Source organism: Brassica napus, chromosome A8 (assembly GCF_020379485.1).
Source record: "Brassica napus cultivar Da-Ae chromosome A8, Da-Ae, whole genome shotgun sequence".
Lineage (NCBI taxonomy): Eukaryota > Viridiplantae > Streptophyta > Magnoliopsida > Brassicales > Brassicaceae > Brassica > Brassica napus.
In genome coordinates this window covers 15,786,908-15,804,451 of record NC_063441.1, presented here as the reverse complement: position 1 = coordinate 15,804,451, position 17,544 = coordinate 15,786,908, and the positions used below count along the sequence as shown (strand labels likewise).

Sequence of the window (17,544 nt, the reverse complement as noted above, 5' to 3'; positions counted from 1 at the left end):
CTTTCAGATAATAAGAATCTCATTGTGTTTACTCTAGGGATCATGATTATCAAGAGCTGTGTCTTCTGAAAGAGGTTAAATGGCTACTCATTGGTAATTTAGGATTTTTTTTACATGTAATAATGTTATATTTACTTCATTAATAAATAAAAGCTATGAATAATTATTTGGCAAATACATTGAAGACATTTTTATCTAGTTAGATCTGAAGAAGAGAAAAAACTTATAGTAGGATGATGATAGTCTTTGTGAAACAATTGAAGATAGACAGACCCTTTTGGGATTCTATCTGCAGCTAAATGATTGTTTTACAAAAAAGTAAGTCAAACGTGCGATGATGTAATATCATTCAGCATAGACCTGTAACAATGTATTCTGACAGGTCCAGTCTATGTGAATCTGTAGGAAAGGACCCGTGATCACAGAGTTTGTGGGAGTTAGGGAGGAATATTAGTCAAACTTTATATGTTTAATCAAAGATATTATACCAAAAGAGATGTCTCTATATCTTTGTTGACATGGCTCAAACGTTGCGTTTTCTCTTAAGTTTTACAGCATTGTTTATAAGCTGGTCTATAACTAGGTTTCTCTCCTCTTGTGATTGTTTTAGTAACCAAATAACAGAAGGTTGTGTCTGCTTTTTACAACAATAGCTTATTGAAAAGCCTAAACATGTGAACGTTGTGCATGTAACCACTTTCGTTAATCGTTTGTCTTAAGATCGTATAACCATGTTACATGTATATATCTTGCTCAGCTAATTGTCTTGATCTCTATCTTCTTGGTAGTTGAATGGTAATGGAACAGATTTGAACGCCCTAAACTTCCCAACATTGTTTAAATGCTCATTCTCCAGCCTAGTCAACAAAACTTCTCAAAAGTATTTAACTATGTATAGATCCATGGAAACAAACATTTCTTAGACTCGGAGCTTACCTGAAGAAGTTCCATATACCTCTGCGTATGATCTCAAGGCAAGCCAGAAGCGCGACAAGAGTTTCTCTATGTAAGAAAGAGAATTTCAGATCCAAAACTGTTTGCAACCAAACTAACCTCAACAAAACATTCAAAACCTGTAAAGAAGATGAAGAAACATAAACCATAATGTAACAAAAAACACAAAGTATCAGAGGATATTGCTGCTCACCATTGCAGCGTAGTAGACGGTTTTGTGAGGAACAAGAAGCTTTTCTCTCAAGAAACTGTTCTTACATCCTCTCTGAAGCAAACCCCAGTCAATAACAATGTCCCAGTAAGTTGCGTAAAGCGTTGCAACTCCTGAGAAAATCCAAGCTGTGATGTTCCAGGTGGTTCCTCTGTTGAGAGTATATGCTGTTCTAAGACAAGCAGCGACTATGGTCAAGAGATACTTGATGGCATTGTACCCATGACTCAGATCATTTTCTTCGATTATTCTTCTGATGCACTGAAGAAACCTTAACCAGTAGGGTATAACAGCTACAATGAAATAGAATGTTGTGAAAACATCGTTTGATCTGCAAGTGTTTCGTTGTCTTTGTCTGAAATCTCCAAATCCATAGTAGCATATGTAGAACTCTAGACTCCTCAGTGATTGAACCTGGCTTGTTAGCTGATCTGCTAAGAAAAAGTCTGGAAGATTCACCTGCAAAAAAAATGCAACCCGTTTTATTGATGATGTTGTTCATGTGATGGGCATTCGGGGTTCCGGTTCAGATCGGATCTGGTTATTCGGGTTGGGTATATAAGACCCGTTTAAGAACAGAGCATTTTTTGAATCGGATCGGTTTTGGGTAATGTCAGCTTTGGGTCGGGTTTATATTTTTTTACAAAAGCCGAAACAGAACTGAATTACTAATTGTTCGGTTTCGCTCGGGTTTAAGATAATTTAAAAAAAAAAAAACCGTAAAGACGGAAATTATTTGAGTAATTCGGTTTTTTCTAAAATAATTATTGATTTATAAAATTATATCAGTTTCGGTTTCTTCGGTTTGGTTCTGATTGGATTTCGGATAATATGTCCATGACTAGTAGATGATATTGTTGATACCGTATAAAATGGTGCAGCGATGCAGCGGAACAGAACCGTGAGGAAGAAGAACCGGCTTGACCGATAGAGAATGTTGAAGGGGCAAAGAGTAATGGCAACCACTAGCTGAGACGTGACCAAACACAAAGGCATTGAGTTGTGAATTGTAATGAGAGAGGCAGACTTAAGGAACTTACAGCGAGGAGGAAGAGGGGAATAAGTTCAGTGACTATTCTGTAGTCTTTGGTTTGAGAATCCATTTCCATGTCAAGGTTTAATAAGACAGCACACAAAGAAAGTGTACCAAGACCAAAGCTTAGAAGTAGAACATGTCTATAACCAAGTTCAGTGCCTTGTTTGAAACCAAAGATGAATGAGTAATTCACACGGTATATCCCCCAGAAGTAGATATTAGCAGCGTACATAACCACATGCAAGACTACAAACCCAAAGAACCTGTACATATCTCAAGATCATCACATGAAAGTTACAGAGAGATTTAGAGAGTTTGTTTCAATGGATACCTGTAGAGAGGGAACATTGTTTCCATGTAAGTTCGTTGTCCTGGTGTGCCCATGATATTACGAGCATGGATGATCAGAGCAAGAGCTATTATGAGAGATGTAGCACAGCCAAAGAAGAAGCCTGACAATAAAACATAACAAAATGATGAACTACGCCTAAAACACACAAACCAAAGATTTATTATATATACCTAGCAAAAAAAAAAAGATTTGTTATATATAACAGTTTAGTTATATACCGGTGGAGAATGTGGTTCGATGTAGTTCTTTGTTCTCTTTTGGCCTTAAGAGATTCATCCCTTGTCTCCGGTTTGAGTTGGAGAAATGTTGAATGAAAGTAGATTCAACTCTTACCATCAGCTTATGAATCTGGAGTTGTTTAAAGATTCAAGTTAAGATTTGTTTTAGAATATAAGCAAGTGTGTTTTTAAACATCTTCTTACTTCATCAGAGCTAGTGAGGTAAGAGCTATCCACCATTTCCATGTACTGCTTCGCAGCATTTCTTGCTGATATCTAAAACAGTAGTGCATATCAGCCCTTATATATACTAAAGTTTTAAACGTCATTAATTAATTGATAAATAAAATCCAGTAGAAAGTACCTTATCATACTTCTTCATGATCTTGGAAACCGCTGACGTGTTCAAGAAGCTATAGTTTTTAAGATGCCCAAGTTTCTGATAAAACTCGATGAACGCTCTCTGAAGTCTCTCCTCGACTTTCTTTAGATTCTCTCTTGTGAATTTAAGCTCTTCCTGCTTATGAACCTTGAGGATGGTTTTAATTGCTGACAGTGGAGTTTCCAGTGTTCTGTTCATCCTGATACCCTCAAGAATACTCTCATTGGCCTCGTTCTTTATGAGATCACCTACTGTCACTTCTGAATATCCAAAATAATAAAGATTCAGTACACTGTACTCACATGCCAAATTAGACCTAGAAGAATCAGAGAAACTCACTATTTTCTTTAGACTTGGAAGATAAGGCATTGATGTCTACTGAGACTGAATCAGTGGAAGACGGTTTCTTCTCCTTAACTCTGAATCTGAAAGCAACCAAAGCTTCCATTTGTCTGGTCAGAGCCAAAGACTCGTGCCTCGCTTTCTCCACTTTCAACTTGTAGAAGCTATTCACTTTGTTGAATTCTCGGTCTAGGGTTCTAAAGAAGGCAGCCTCAGAGTCTCCACCTGGCTCTCCCGCCTTCAAAAACGCTGTCTCGTAAGTCATATCGTGCTCGAAGTCGGCATGAGTGACTGCGTTGAAAACAATGACGTGATTTTCAGAGACAGAGGCGTTGCGGGTGTAGCGTTTGGTTAGGTTACGTGCGAAGGAAGGTTTGCTCTGGCTGTTGGAAACTGAAATCTTCCGGGTGGCTTGGATGTCTTGAAGAATGGTTTTGAGGTAAGCGTAATCTATGTAAGCTTCTTGCCACTCTGGGATCATCTTAGACACAAACTGTCTCCCAAATCTCATTTTCTCGTTTCTTTTTGTTTTGTTTAGCTAATCTTCAACCTTGTTAAGGCAAATCTCTTTATCTGTAGAGCTTGTAAAGTCATAGACTCATTTAAGAATCTTGGTTTCTCTCTGTGTCTTTAAACCAAAGCTGGAAAGAAGACTTCACATGTTCTGACTTTTGGGTTTGAGTGATGTTTAATGCTTTGTTTGCGAAATGAAGACCTCTCTAACCAAAACTTTAAATTGTACCAGTTGAAAGCTACCAAGAACACTATAGTCCACAATTAAACCAATAAAAAAAAGGGTATTTTATTGACCACAATCTGCATTGTTTTGCTATATACTTTTTTTGACAAGAGATGTACATGTACATATGTAAGATAAGATAAAACTCTAAAACTAAAACAACAACAAAAATGTTCACTATTAAAAAGGCAAAAGATAAAAAGATATACATGTCGTCAGTGAAGAGTTATGAGCAGACTTATCCAGGAAGATTCATACTGAAATCTTATTACAATGTTAGTGTTGATCCGTACGTAAAGTTATCTACGGACTCACTTGTAATACAGGGCAATTTTCTCTTGCACTCCTATATCTGGTGATTAAAGTTCAAAACCACTCAGGCCGGCTTAGATAGGGGGCGAGTGGTGCGACCGCTCCGGTTCAATCCGTTGTCCATTTATTTCTTAATAGATAAGGATCCAACTTTTTTAAAAAATATAAGTATTTTTATATTAAAAATAAAAAAGGGGTCCAATTTTTTTATATAAAAATATTTTTTATTTCTATATATTATTTCTAAAAATACTTTTGGTATTTTAAAAAAATATATATCTATCAGATTTTTTTTTTAAATAATAGTTTGGAAATTAATTTTGTTTTTTCCAGGATCCATGACGCCAATGGACCGGCCCTCAAACTATTTAATCTAGACGTGTGGTTATATTCTTCTAGTTATTAATTTTATATTAATATTTTTCTACGTTCTATATTTAAATTGCATGTATGTAAGTTGCATAAAACATGTAGACTGGGTAAAAATATAGTATTTAAGTTAGGGAAAAGATCTTGTGGAGTTGAACCTAGACACGTGACATATCATGGTTTTTAGTGTTTCTATATTGTTTAAATCGAATTGGATACAGAACTGTGTAGATGTATTAAAATTTGGCAATAGATGAGAATTTTTCTACCGATGGACGAAGTTCAAATTTTGACACAAGGTATATAAATGAATTATCTTTCCGAATCCGAAGGTTTGAGGTCAACTCATCAGTAGGATTAAAAATTATGCTTTGTTCTATCTGCCAGTTTAATACGAGAAAAATTGAAAACTTCGGTTTTTTTCTATTTTCTATTTTTTTTTTTGAAAAGGAAAGGCCTATTTTCTATTTAGCTTTACCTAAAATTCGACCAGAACGTTTTATACCTTATTTTTAGATGTTGTTAAATCATTGTTTAAGATAAAATTTATTTTAGATTTAGAGAAAAAGATCGGGATCCCTTCTAAGATTGACTTGGAAATCTTTTTTTATTATTTTAATATAATTATGCAAACTTCATCATTAATCATGTATTCTTTGATTATGTCTGAATAGATCATTTGTTAGATTTAGAAAATTTAAAGCAATCAATTGTTACAGTTTATCTTTTATTTTTTGGTCATTTTTCTTAATGCTAGATTTAGACTGACAACTCTGATAATCTAAGATCATATGATAATGGATAGAAACAAAAATGTTATTGATAACTTTTAAGAATCTGTCAACTTTTAAAATCACTTAACTCCTTTTAAATTCTGATTCTAATAACTCCCTAAAATAATGTTTAATGAGTTAAATAACTATTGACAAAGAAATTTGGTTGCGAAATTTAATGAACATATCAAACCTAATCTTAATACTTGTTTTAATTCTTTAAATTCACAAAGAAATTTGAGATTGTAGGATGTACACATAGATAGTCTCTGAAGCAGAAACTAACTGACTTAATTATTGTGATTAGAGTTTTAAACTGTTTTTAATAACCGTAATATTCGTTACTTCAAACATGATTTTTTGAATGATTTTCTTGGATCTACCGACTTTCTTACATTCCTCACAGACCGATTTACTTTATTATTGTTTATTGCTTTCTGATTGATTACACAGTTTAATCTGATTACCTATAGTATATTTTGTGGTTTAGTCTCCGTGGATTCAATTTCGAAATATTACAACTGACTGGTGATAAACGGTTTGCAGCTGCAAGTACGGCTCCGGATTCGACTCCCACTGGTCACCAGAGAATTTACATGCGGACTTGCTCTGGCACCAGAGACCGAAGACCGTTGTCTGGCCATGACCCATCCTCGAGTGTGCGTCCGCGCCGCTAAAAAGTTCGGTCTCTAGTCTGGATTACCACGGTGGAGGCCAAGACACTCGGTTATCAAAAAAAAAAAAAATTACAACTGACCAATGAAATTGTAATGTTTCTCTTAAGATAAATTTGTACATGTTATCACGTTTTGTGTGTGTTTGTCGAATGATATTCACAAACACAAAAGAAACAACACTAAGTCGAGGAAAAAAAACAAGCAAGTGCATAAAAGTAAGAATACTGTAATTTATGCTGCTACGTTGAAAACCGCTCTCTGGAACCGATGACTTTTCTTTAAGACATTTGGTAAACAATTTCAGCTAAATAATGAATAATCAAATCTGTTTAACCTTGGGATTCGGGTGAATTAGGCAAGTAGGGTCTGTAATGTATAACACATGTCCAAGTCATGGATATTTTGCTGTTTCTATTTTATTTTGAAAACTCATCTTGTATATCGGGTTATATTTTTTTAACATCTGATTAATTATGCTATTACAACGATGAATTATGGAATGTAAAATTGTCTTTGTAATATTCTCATCGTTGTAATAACAAAGTTGTTATTCAATTCAAATTTAAATACAAGTATAAGTTATGTTGAAAAATCTCAGCAGATCAATTATTTATAAATTTTGAATACAGACAAGATAAAATTTAAAATTTTAGAAGTAATAATTATGTTTGAATAAAGCATGTGTTTTGAGTTTGATTCATATGGTTTAACTTCGTTGCCCACTCCAAGTTGGTTTTGAGTATTCTATTTCACTATTTTTTAAAATTTCATAAATTTTTTTTATTTGGTTTCACTTTATTTTTAATGAATCTATATTTATTAGACCGACATATATATATATATATATATATATATATATATCAAGATAAAAACATGAATGTGATTGGCAATTATGTAACTACCATTTATAAAAAGTCAACTAAATTTCTGAGCGTTTTCATAAAGTTCATTAACATAGGAACGTCTTGCTAGACTCTTTAATTGGCAAGGTCATAAGATCGCTCTATTTGGTCTAAAAAAAAGATCGCTCTATTTTGTACTTGTTTGGTTGTAACATAATGTGTTTAATAGAGTTACTCATTTTGTCAATACCATAATAATAAATGAAACATTCAAAGTATAATTATTTTGTTTAAATTCGAAATTTTTGAAAAAACAAAAAATTGGAATTTGGAATCTTTTAATAGATTTATATATTATTTAAAAATCAAAAGTTTGTAGTATTTTGAAATGCATTGTCATCAGATAAGATTAATATTAAACAAAGAAATACAACAGACCAAACTATTAAGAAAAACACCAGACCACCACAGACGAGGCCCAACCAAAAGGCCCAAAAACAAAAAAAAAACACCACTAAAGACACATAAACATTACGTATACTAAGGGGGTGTTAGTGGGAGTTAGATTTATGATGATTGTTAGAATTTATAGAATCTAGTGTTATTAGTTTACACAATTTCACATTCTCATTAAAATCTAGTGTTATTGGTTTCATGATTTAGTAATTCTATACACAATCTTTTGTTATTCAAAAAGTCTAGATTTTAATGATTCTTTAAATCTATTAAAGTTGGTGTTATTGGGAGTTGTATTCTTCACCATTTAACTCATAATGCAAGATTTTGAGAATACTACTTATATACTTTAGATTCTTAGAATCATTATATCAATGTATTTTCATAGAATTTCAAAATATACAAAACTCTCTACAACTCTTTCCAAATTTAACAAATCTCTGAACTTTTAAAATTAACAAACTCTATATAAATCTTATTCCCACTAACACCCCCTAAGAGAAAAAAGAGACACGCGTCAAAAGCATACCACCTCCTTAAAAAAAAAGAATAATATTTTAAAAGTAATCATAATAGGTAGTAGTTAGAAAGAATTTCATGATAAATAAAGTATTTTGTGTCAATATATACGAATAATATAGCTGGATCTATAGTGTGTGTAGTTTCTGTTTGTCAACAATTTATTACAAATGACAGATTAACTATTACCATTATTAAGAACAAGAATGCATAGTTGTATTTTATAAATACAGTTATACAGGTACTTATAATTCGAAAACCATATTTTAATTCATTTGAACGAACTTAAACAAAATTATTAATAATTCGGACGTTACTGTACATATTGCGGCTTTTGTTCGCAACCGTCTGATTAGAAGGCACTATTTTCTGTCATCATGAGGAACTTTGCATAATCTTTTTTCCTGACAGTGGTGGACTCGGTGAGAGATATCTGGTCATACATACATAAAAACGTGCGCCTTATTTCTAATTTTATAAGACAGGAACTAGTGCATCAGATACTTCCACATCACACTACCAATCGACCAGCCTTTGGTACTTTTTTAATATGTTGAAATGGTTTTAATATTTTACATTAACAGTAAAAAAGCACTAGAGCAAGAGAGAACCTTATCTGAGTAAATAATGATTATAAGCCAAAATTCGAAAAGTTGTCAATGTAATGACAGTAAAATGTGAAAATTCAGAGGTAATATGCAAAGATCCAGACTGTCCAACCAACAACCATTCTCGCTCGCCAGTGTGCTAGCATGACTAGGTCTAGTGGCGGAGCCGGCCACATTTTTAACGGGATCAATTTGATTTCAGCCATATGTTATAGTGATCACTTTTGTTTTAGTCAGTAGCGGTCCTGATACCAAGCATTAGAAGCTGGAGTTTCCGGCCCAAAATAATATATGTACTTTACCGGCAATAAATTGATTATAGTTTGTCTATAGTGCAATGGTACTTATGGGTGATATTTAGTCTAATGGTAGTGATTTCGAGTCTCTATCCCTACAAAATCTTGTAAGTTTTGATAATATATTTATGATCAGGTCCTAAATTTTTTTAAGCTTCTGGTCCTCAAATTTAGTGGCCGGCACTGGTTTTAGTGGTAGCTTCTCCACTGACTAGGCAGCACCAATGCTAACTCGACCAGACCTCCAACCAAAGCGGTGTGGTTTGGTACAAAATAGTTTGGAAAGTAGTTTAAGACACTTCAAAGAGGCATATATATCGTGCTAAACAAACAGCCAAAAAAAAATTTGAAGTAAGATTCGGCAAAAACTCTGAATGCTAGCGTGCCAAAAAGCAAAAGGAGAAAATCACTATTTGAATAGCTTTTCTCACCATACTGCGATCCTCGTACATACCATATTGATTTTATTCACAAATCAGGTTCTTCATTCTGAAAGAAAAAACATAATCATGTACCACCACACCATTCATGAAGGATGCTGCTAATTATATAATCTGAAATAAAATTGTGTCAACCGGCATACACATCAAATAAATGAAGTAACCTAAATTCTACCTACCATCTTCAAAGACCTAAAACACACCCGCTGACGCCGATAATTTTTCTTGAATAAATGAAAGCACATGTTGTACGAAAATACAATAAACGTACTTGCATACTATGCACTGATGCAGACACATCCACAATAAATAAATGTTGGTCAAATATCAAAAACAATTAAAGCTCTAAAGTCCACATAAATATAAATATTGTGTATATATATAATGTAGCAGAGGATTCGTGACAGAAGGAGGATTTTGCTTTACGCTTGAAACGATAACTTTCACCAAAATGCTTCTTTTTAAAAATAAGAAACAAAAAATGGGCCTTTAATTTTAATATAATCAGTTGTTCAAAAAAAAGAAACAAAAAATGGGAACGCTGGAAGGATATCATAAAAGTTCGTCTCCCTTATGTGCATATGGCTCAAGCATTCTTAGAAGTGTGTAAGTGCTGTCGAGGTTAAACCACCTCTTCATGGAAGTCTCTTTGATGTTTTTTATTCTTTTTTGGCATCATTAGGCTTTAAGCTTTATCTCTTTTGTACATGTACAAACCTGTTTCATTTTCAATGATAATTCACATACTTATCAAAAAAAAAAAAGGATATCATCGTATTTTTAGCCAAAACATATTATATTGTGTAATATCTTCTTAAGCAGAATAAATATACAGTATCTCTGATACGCAATGGATATGGGGAGTTTAAATAATAATTAATGTGATTAACAACGGTAGTTGCAGTGTGAGCAGGTGCACAGGCCCGTCCTAGCCATAAGGCACATAAAGCATTAGCTTTAAGCCACATTTATAATTGATATTTTTAAGGCCACAAATCTTAAATTGTGTAATTGTCATAGATGATTGTTTAAAACCTCGAGATTTAATATTTAGTCATTTTAGTTTTTCATACTTTCTTAGTCTCTGTTTCTAAACTAATTTTAATCTATTTGTCTGAATTTATAACTTATAACCATTTATATTTCATTTTAACTATCAGTTATTGTTATGTAACTTACTATAGTTAAATTCAGTGATCTTTTATATTTCGAACACATTTAGTAATATACATTTTTGTTATATATATTTGTATGATTTCTTTGGTTCTTTATATATTTGTAAAATAACTTAACGAAGGTTCACGTTAAAAATTACAGCAACAACTTCATTACTAAACAATTGAATTTTTTTTTAAAGAACATAAAATTAGTTTTAAAACAATAAATTTTCTTATATAACAAAAAATATTCTTATGTAAAAAAGTATGTTCATATTAGAGAATTAGTAATGATAAACCAGATTCAAAATTTCTGAAAAAAATTAAAGGCCACATTTTTTTATATTGCTTTAGGCCACCGGATATTTCGGGACGGCACTGCAGGTGCACATCAAAAGCTGGTAGCCCACAGGCGACCATAACAAGACCAATGGCTGAGATTTGATCACTTATCTGTCATGTATCCGAATATTAGGACACGATTGGGCTTCCACGTCCACAAATGTCAAATAGGTGTATCCTTAGTGTTGTGAGATCATAAATTCTTAAAGGCAAATGTGGATAGGGACATATTTTCACTTTTGTTTCTATGCAGTTTTGTCGGTTTGACATTTTTATGTACATTACCTCTTTTTGTTTAACGCTGATATTTGATGGCCGGAAGGATGAATTTGCCTAATTTTTTTATTTTTTTTCCCCTAAGGGTAGCTTTGACCAAAATTGTTAACATACATGATTTGTCTAACTCATGGAAATTAGACCTAGCTCAAATTTTGCAAAACAGATAAAAGTATCATCGTTTCTTTTTATATGCGATTATCGTCTAAAACTCATTTACAGCTCTTATCTCAGTTTTTCAATAGTTGCCTTTTATTTTGTGTACAGTTTCAGTATAACAATGTATATTGTAAACATAGTTTTGATAAAATAATACATTTATTAAAGTGTTTTAGTATAAAAAAAGTTAGGTAAAAAATTGTGGCTTAGTAGTTTGTGTTAGTATACCAATTGTTTTACTATATTCCACCATTCATGAATGAGCTATGTATACACATCATGCCTAGTTTTCAAAGTGGTAGAAAATGTTTTTTTCAGAAGGTCCAAGGACACAAGCTGAGGCTAAGCCCAAAAAAAAAAGTTTTAACTAAATTTCATAGAAAAACAAATTTAGGTTAAAAATGTAATTCCTGAAAGCTGCATTATTTGGTCCTCTTAATAGTTTATATATTAAAAGAATGGTCCTGAGAGAACCATTTGTTTCTTTAAGGCACCATCCTCCACAATATAAAAAGCTAACGAGTAAACAATAGAAGAAATTGAAATATAGGACATAACCACAAAATCCTAGGGAGATCTGGCATTATTGAAGCTCAAAGTGTCAAACTATGGATCCTTATAAGAATCCTAATCCGAAAGGGTACCAGCGACAGAGACCATTTGGCTCAGCCGGCGAAGGTGGAAGCAGCGGCGGCTCCGATATGCCCCATGATATAGATGACAATAAGAAGAAGAAGAAGCTGCTTCACCGCGACATCGAACGCCAGAGAAGACAAGAAATGGCTACACTATATGCTTCCCTTCGTAGTCACCTACCTCTCCAATACATCAAGGTTCATATTCTTACTCACTTTTTCTCAAATTTAATTATTTTCTTAATATCATTTGTCCGAACAAGAAACAAGATTTGGTGGGATTTGTTTTCTAGGGTTATGAACATGTCTTTTTCTTGATTTTTTCTAGGGGAAGAGAGCTGTTGCGGATCATGTAAATGCAGCGGTTGGTTTCATTAAGGACACAGAAACACGGATTAAAGAACTCAGTGCAAGAAGAGACGAGCTAAGCAGAGAACAAACATGTCAGAGATCGGATCCTAACCTAGCAAGAACTGGATTCGAGTTAGGCAAATCGGATCCAGCGAGTTTGATTGTGCAACCATGCGTGAACGGTTTCGAAGTGGCGGTGAGCAGCAACTCTTCAGGTCCTGACGCTTTGCCACTTTCAAGAGTGCTTGAGGCACTTCAGGAGTTAGGGCTTGAAGTCATCAACTCTCTCACCACACGAGTAAATGAAAGGCTCATGCACACTATTCAAGTCGAGGTATGATTATATGCCATGTCAACTGCACTTGGTCTAGGGTTTTCACTATATATGTATATAACTATATTCGATACAGGTTAATACTTTCGGATGCTTGGACTTAGCTTGGTTGCAGCAGAAGCTAGTCGAGGACTTGATCCTTTCGCCGGGGTACTAATAACTAAGGAACATAACATATTTAGTTTTAAAAACTTCTTCATCGTATGATCTCTTTTCCAAGTACTCGTTTTTGTTGTTGTTATATGTATGTGGTGTTTGAATTTTAGCCAAATATAAAGTCATTTCAAATTTATTTCTCTTTTTAGATTTGGTGTTAATATAAGCAAAGTGTTTTGTATTCTCTTGCTCATGAACTTTATATGTGTGTATTTAACTAATATGAAATATATATATATATATATATGTATATATATACAAAATTTTGACATGCTTTCTAGCTAGGGTACCAATGAAACAAAAATATATGCTATATACGTTCGATATGGCATATATTGTTCATGCATTTTACAACATAAGTATAGTTTATATTCTAACTAATTTCATGGTATGCTAAATGCAGAAATATCTAAAGCTATCTTGAAACTTCATCTTGGGAGCGGGCCTTGAAATTCACTCGTGGATGGAGGCGTAGCTTCGGTTTAAACAAGTTCAAGTGTGTGCTTTTGTTATGTTTCAAAAGACGTTAGGGGTAGCTAGGTCATAAAATTCACCATCATTCACTGCCCCCACCGTAGAGACCAAGGGTTTGATGTTTGCAACATTGCATTTTACTCACCATCTAAGGTTTTTGTGTGTTTGCTTTACATTTTGCTTCGATTTATTACCTCCAAATTTCAGCTATCATGTTTCCCTTTCATTATAATGTTTTGTATCATTCCATAGCTATGTTTTCATGCGGAATATTTAGTATGAATCTGAGGGTTTTATATAATGTATATCCCATGAATCATTAAGTCTTATTGGAAGGAATATTCGTTAAGGGTAGCTTAGTGAAACAAATGCGATAGCATAATATACCACCTAGTTTTAACCAGAAAGATATAAAGAGACCAACATGTAGTCTACTTATGTATGCTAATGTTTTAATTGTATCGAGATTCAAAGCTGCATAATGCAAATATTATATTTACTATATGAAGCAATGGTAGGTGGGAACCATCTTTTGGGCTCTATTGATCATAATCTGCAAGATTGCTCTCGACCTAACTACTGATTTTTGTTCGTTATTAATATCTCCTTCGCTATCTTCGATATTTTATGTGATGTTTAATACATATATAGGACTGAAAATTGAGAAGGAACAACCTTATTTCTGCGACATAGTGAGTTATCAAATACGAGAAACCATATATGAATTAGAAATACAAATCATGATCTAGAAATCACACGTTTGAGCAATTCGAACGTGCCAAACAAAGGATCCAAATGAATATCAGATAGTAGTTCTCGTTGACTATACGTAAGTTGATTATCTTCTTTTATTTTTTTAAGAACTAAGTAAGTTGATTATCTTAACACATGCATGCTTTCACACAATCAAATAAATTAAATGTCATCGGTGTTACGAAACTTTTAATGGCTATGTACGTGTGTCAGGATACGTGTATCTTAATCACATGACCTCTCATCAAACATTGCTCATAAAAACATACTAAACATATAAAGGAGCCCAAGAATCTTGCATGACATTGACATGCAAGCAAAAATGGATGAGACCACTGTAATATTGGTCACTTACACAAATACAGTACTAGGTTTGATATAAGGAATTTGTTAAACGCTTATGATTGTTCCGAAAAGGAAGAAGCATATTTTTTTTTCTGAAAAAGGGCTTAGGAAGAAGCATATTGCCCATAAAGAAAATCCTAAATTCAATGCATATAACCACCTTTGTATTGTCTGATCTTCATATTAATTTGTTATTCAAGGATTTAAAATATTATCATACTCTAAGAAACTATAAGAAGATTATCTAATATACAATTACAAAATCTTCCATTCTATTGTAATTCACGATACGGCACAAAAGTATACATATCCCCAAGATCTTGGTTTCTTTTGCCTCCTCTTTTCCTAGTATACACACCCATAAGCATATTAATAAGAAATAAGAATCACATCAGTTCTAATGTTTGAATCACTCATTTAAGAGATACGCATTATGAGTTGTTGAGATCTCCCAAATATTCGTTTGATATCCTTAGTTATATCATTATTGGTGATTAAATTAATTTATTATCAACTTTGGGATGCCGTCCAACAAAATCATGATCATGAAATCAGATTGTGTTCCAATAAAGATTGTCTCATGACGTTTAAATTAAGAACAACTAGATTTTGACCCGCGCAGGCGCGCGGGTGTATATTTTGAAAAATATGTTGATATTTGTTTTTCATGTAATTATTAGGATTTGGAAAAATGAATCCGAGGAACATAACCGATACCGATCCAAAGATATAGTACCAAACCCAAACATAAATTGATTAAATATTCTAATTATTCAAAATTTTGTTATTTAGAGAACCGAATCTGATCCGAACCGAAGTATTTGGGTATCCGAATTTATCTAAAAATAGATTTATATACTTATATATATTAATTATTTTTAGATTTAACGTATATAAAACATCAAAAATGATACTTTTAAATTGGTTTAAATACTTGAAAATATATGGGTATTTCTGGGTCTTCAATCTGTTGGAGCTGAAATCTTTGGCCCCAAAAACCCAAAATACAAACCGATCAGAACTAAACCCGTATGGGTATCCAAAAGCCCATCCCTAGTCATTATTATATATCGTATTTTATCATCATATAATTAATCGTATTTTATATGTACCATCATATAAGTAATCATATAATTAAGTATTTTATACATACCATCATATAAATAATTACATATATTATATTTTTAAAACTTAATATGAAATATGAAAACCATAATTTGAGTTGGTATTTTAAATTGGGCTTTGTATTATATTTTTCTTATATATATTGACAATATTTTTTTATAATGGTTATTGAAAAATAGTTTAGTAAAAATCCATTTTTGAATATATGTATATTTTTGAATCAATTTTTGATATAAATCAAATTTGAATTATTATTTTGATTTGAAATATGTATATAAAGTTTAAATTTTGTTTTATGGTTAGTTTAGAAAAAAAAATTTTAGGGAATTAGATTGACTCATTTTGGTATATTTTAAAAGTGGCCTAGATAACTTTCAATTTTTTAAAAAAACATAAGCCCATTACTTTTTTTCTTAATACTACTATCCTTGTTTTCAAACAAAAATATTTTTTTTTAAAAGACTGCAATTCATGTTTCCAAACACTCAAAATTTTTAAAAGTCCTATTCAAGTCTCCAAACACTCCAATTTTGTACTTGAGTTTTAATAAGATAGATGGGGTATATATTAAGAATTTATAATACTGAAAGCCGATATTATTTCCAACCAGTATGACCATACAAAGCATTAACAACAATCGAAAATCAATTAAAATTCGATCTTATATAACTTAGAATGCAAATTACATTAATCGAAGAGCTTGAATGGTATTTATATTTTGATCCGAGCTTAGAAAGCGCGGTTTTGTTTGTTTTTCATTTATTAATCGAAAACTAATTTACAAATTACCATTATTTTTGTTTCGAACCATAACAATTGAGTTTTTAGGTTTTTATCATTTGTTTCTTTTTCTCTTCAAAATATAGTATTTGTTCAAAATGTGGTATTTGTTCTATAATAACGTTTGAGTTTTAAGATTTGTTTTCATATCTGACCTAGATTCATGGTTGAACCTATAGACTCGATACATTGTATATAATCCGGTTCGGATTTACCGAAAAATTCGTTAATTAAAAATCCGATATAACCATGCAAAAACCCAAAAACTCACTATTAAACTGCGATCTAATACCATTGATTCGATAAAAAAAACAAAATATCTGATAGTATTTTTTTCAAAAAAATTAATTAAATTACTCATATTTTTTAATATTACATAATTTAGTGATTCCTTAGAATTTGATAAAAAAAATTTATGTTATCCAAATAAAAAATGATAATATAAAAAAACTTATTGATAGGACAATATTAGTTTATTTTCGTTATTAATAACCTATTATAAGTTTTTGTTTTTATTTTAGATTTAAAAATTGATTTTAAGATAGTTTTTAAAATATTCTTGAACACTCGTAATTGCCATATCAATATTATGTATAAAATGATATTATACAAGGAAAAATGATATTCAAATATGTATATGATATATGGTGTAGGATATAGGAATTTGGTTTGTATTGAAAATCTGTATAATATTCAAATGATCTATTTTGAATATTGATACATATATTTAAGAAAATAATATTTTCATGTTTCTTAATTTTATAGTTCATAATATATTTATATTTATATTAAATTTAAAGTTAGTATATCTTTTAAATATACTCTCTATGTTCTGAAATGTAAGATGTTTAGAATACTTTTTATGTTTCAATATATAAGATGTTCTCATATTTCTAGGTAACTTTAAGTTTATCAAAAACTATGTAGCGAATCAAATTTAATAGTTTTATTTTGTAATTGGTTGAGTAGTTTTTAGTTTATAATTTTAATGATACTTTCTAGGTAAAAAGTAATTTTTTTAATAAGTGTGTACTACCCAAAACATCTTACATTTCAGAACAGAGAGTATATATTTAGGATCATTGTTTATAGATCTATTTAAGTGTATCTGTAGGCCAAAACCAAAAGACT

General features: G+C 31.8%; 2 protein-coding genes across 2 annotated transcripts; one reads left to right on the top strand and one right to left on the bottom strand.

Annotated features, from left to right (window-relative positions):
* Nucleotides 1–576: 576 nt before the first annotated feature.
* Nucleotides 577–4,783, bottom strand: LOC106359882 (phosphate transporter PHO1 homolog 4-like). The gene is made up of 10 exons (XM_048737771.1): nucleotides 3,489–4,783; nucleotides 3,136–3,445; nucleotides 2,976–3,047; nucleotides 2,772–2,901; nucleotides 2,533–2,653; nucleotides 2,206–2,464; nucleotides 2,030–2,134; nucleotides 1,148–1,624; nucleotides 937–1,073; nucleotides 577–857 (listed from the first exon to the last, which is right to left on the bottom strand). The coding sequence occupies exons 1-10, from the start codon at nucleotides 4,004–4,006 to the stop codon at nucleotides 758–760; spliced, it is 2,229 nt and encodes a 742-aa protein (XP_048593728.1). The 5' UTR covers nucleotides 4,007–4,783; the 3' UTR covers nucleotides 577–757.
* A 5,765-nt stretch (nucleotides 4,784–10,548) lies between these two features.
* On the top strand, nucleotides 10,549–13,749 carry LOC106426444 (transcription factor bHLH126-like). Its single transcript, XM_013867166.3, has 4 exons — nucleotides 10,549–12,293; nucleotides 12,424–12,780; nucleotides 12,857–12,930; nucleotides 13,340–13,749. The coding sequence occupies exons 1-4, from the start codon at nucleotides 12,069–12,071 to the stop codon at nucleotides 13,347–13,349; spliced, it is 666 nt and encodes a 221-aa protein (XP_013722620.2). The 5' UTR covers nucleotides 10,549–12,068; the 3' UTR covers nucleotides 13,350–13,749.
* Nucleotides 13,750–17,544: the final 3,795 nt, after the last annotated feature.

What these genes read in the sequence shown, in the direction of transcription:
- LOC106359882 (XM_048737771.1), bottom strand. Translation starts at nt 4,006, where the DNA reads ATGAGATTTGGGAGACAGTTTGTGTCTAAGATGATCCCAGAGTGGCAA. An exon ending in ACCTCACTAGCTCTGATGAA is followed by an intron (nt 2,902 to 2,975) that starts GTAAGAAGATGT and finishes AAACAACTCCAG; the next exon opens with ATTCATAAGCTGATGGTAAG. An exon ending in TCGCTGCACCATTTTATACG is followed by an intron (nt 1,625 to 2,029) that starts GTATCAACAATA and finishes TTTTTTTTGCAG; the next exon opens with GTGAATCTTCCAGACTTTTT.
- LOC106426444 (XM_013867166.3), top strand. Translation starts at nt 12,069, where the DNA reads ATGGATCCTTATAAGAATCCTAATCCGAAAGGGTACCAGCGACAGAGA. An exon ending in TACCTCTCCAATACATCAAG is followed by an intron (nt 12,294 to 12,423) that starts GTTCATATTCTT and finishes GATTTTTTCTAG; the next exon opens with GGGAAGAGAGCTGTTGCGGA. An exon ending in TGCACACTATTCAAGTCGAG is followed by an intron (nt 12,781 to 12,856) that starts GTATGATTATAT and finishes TATTCGATACAG; the next exon opens with GTTAATACTTTCGGATGCTT.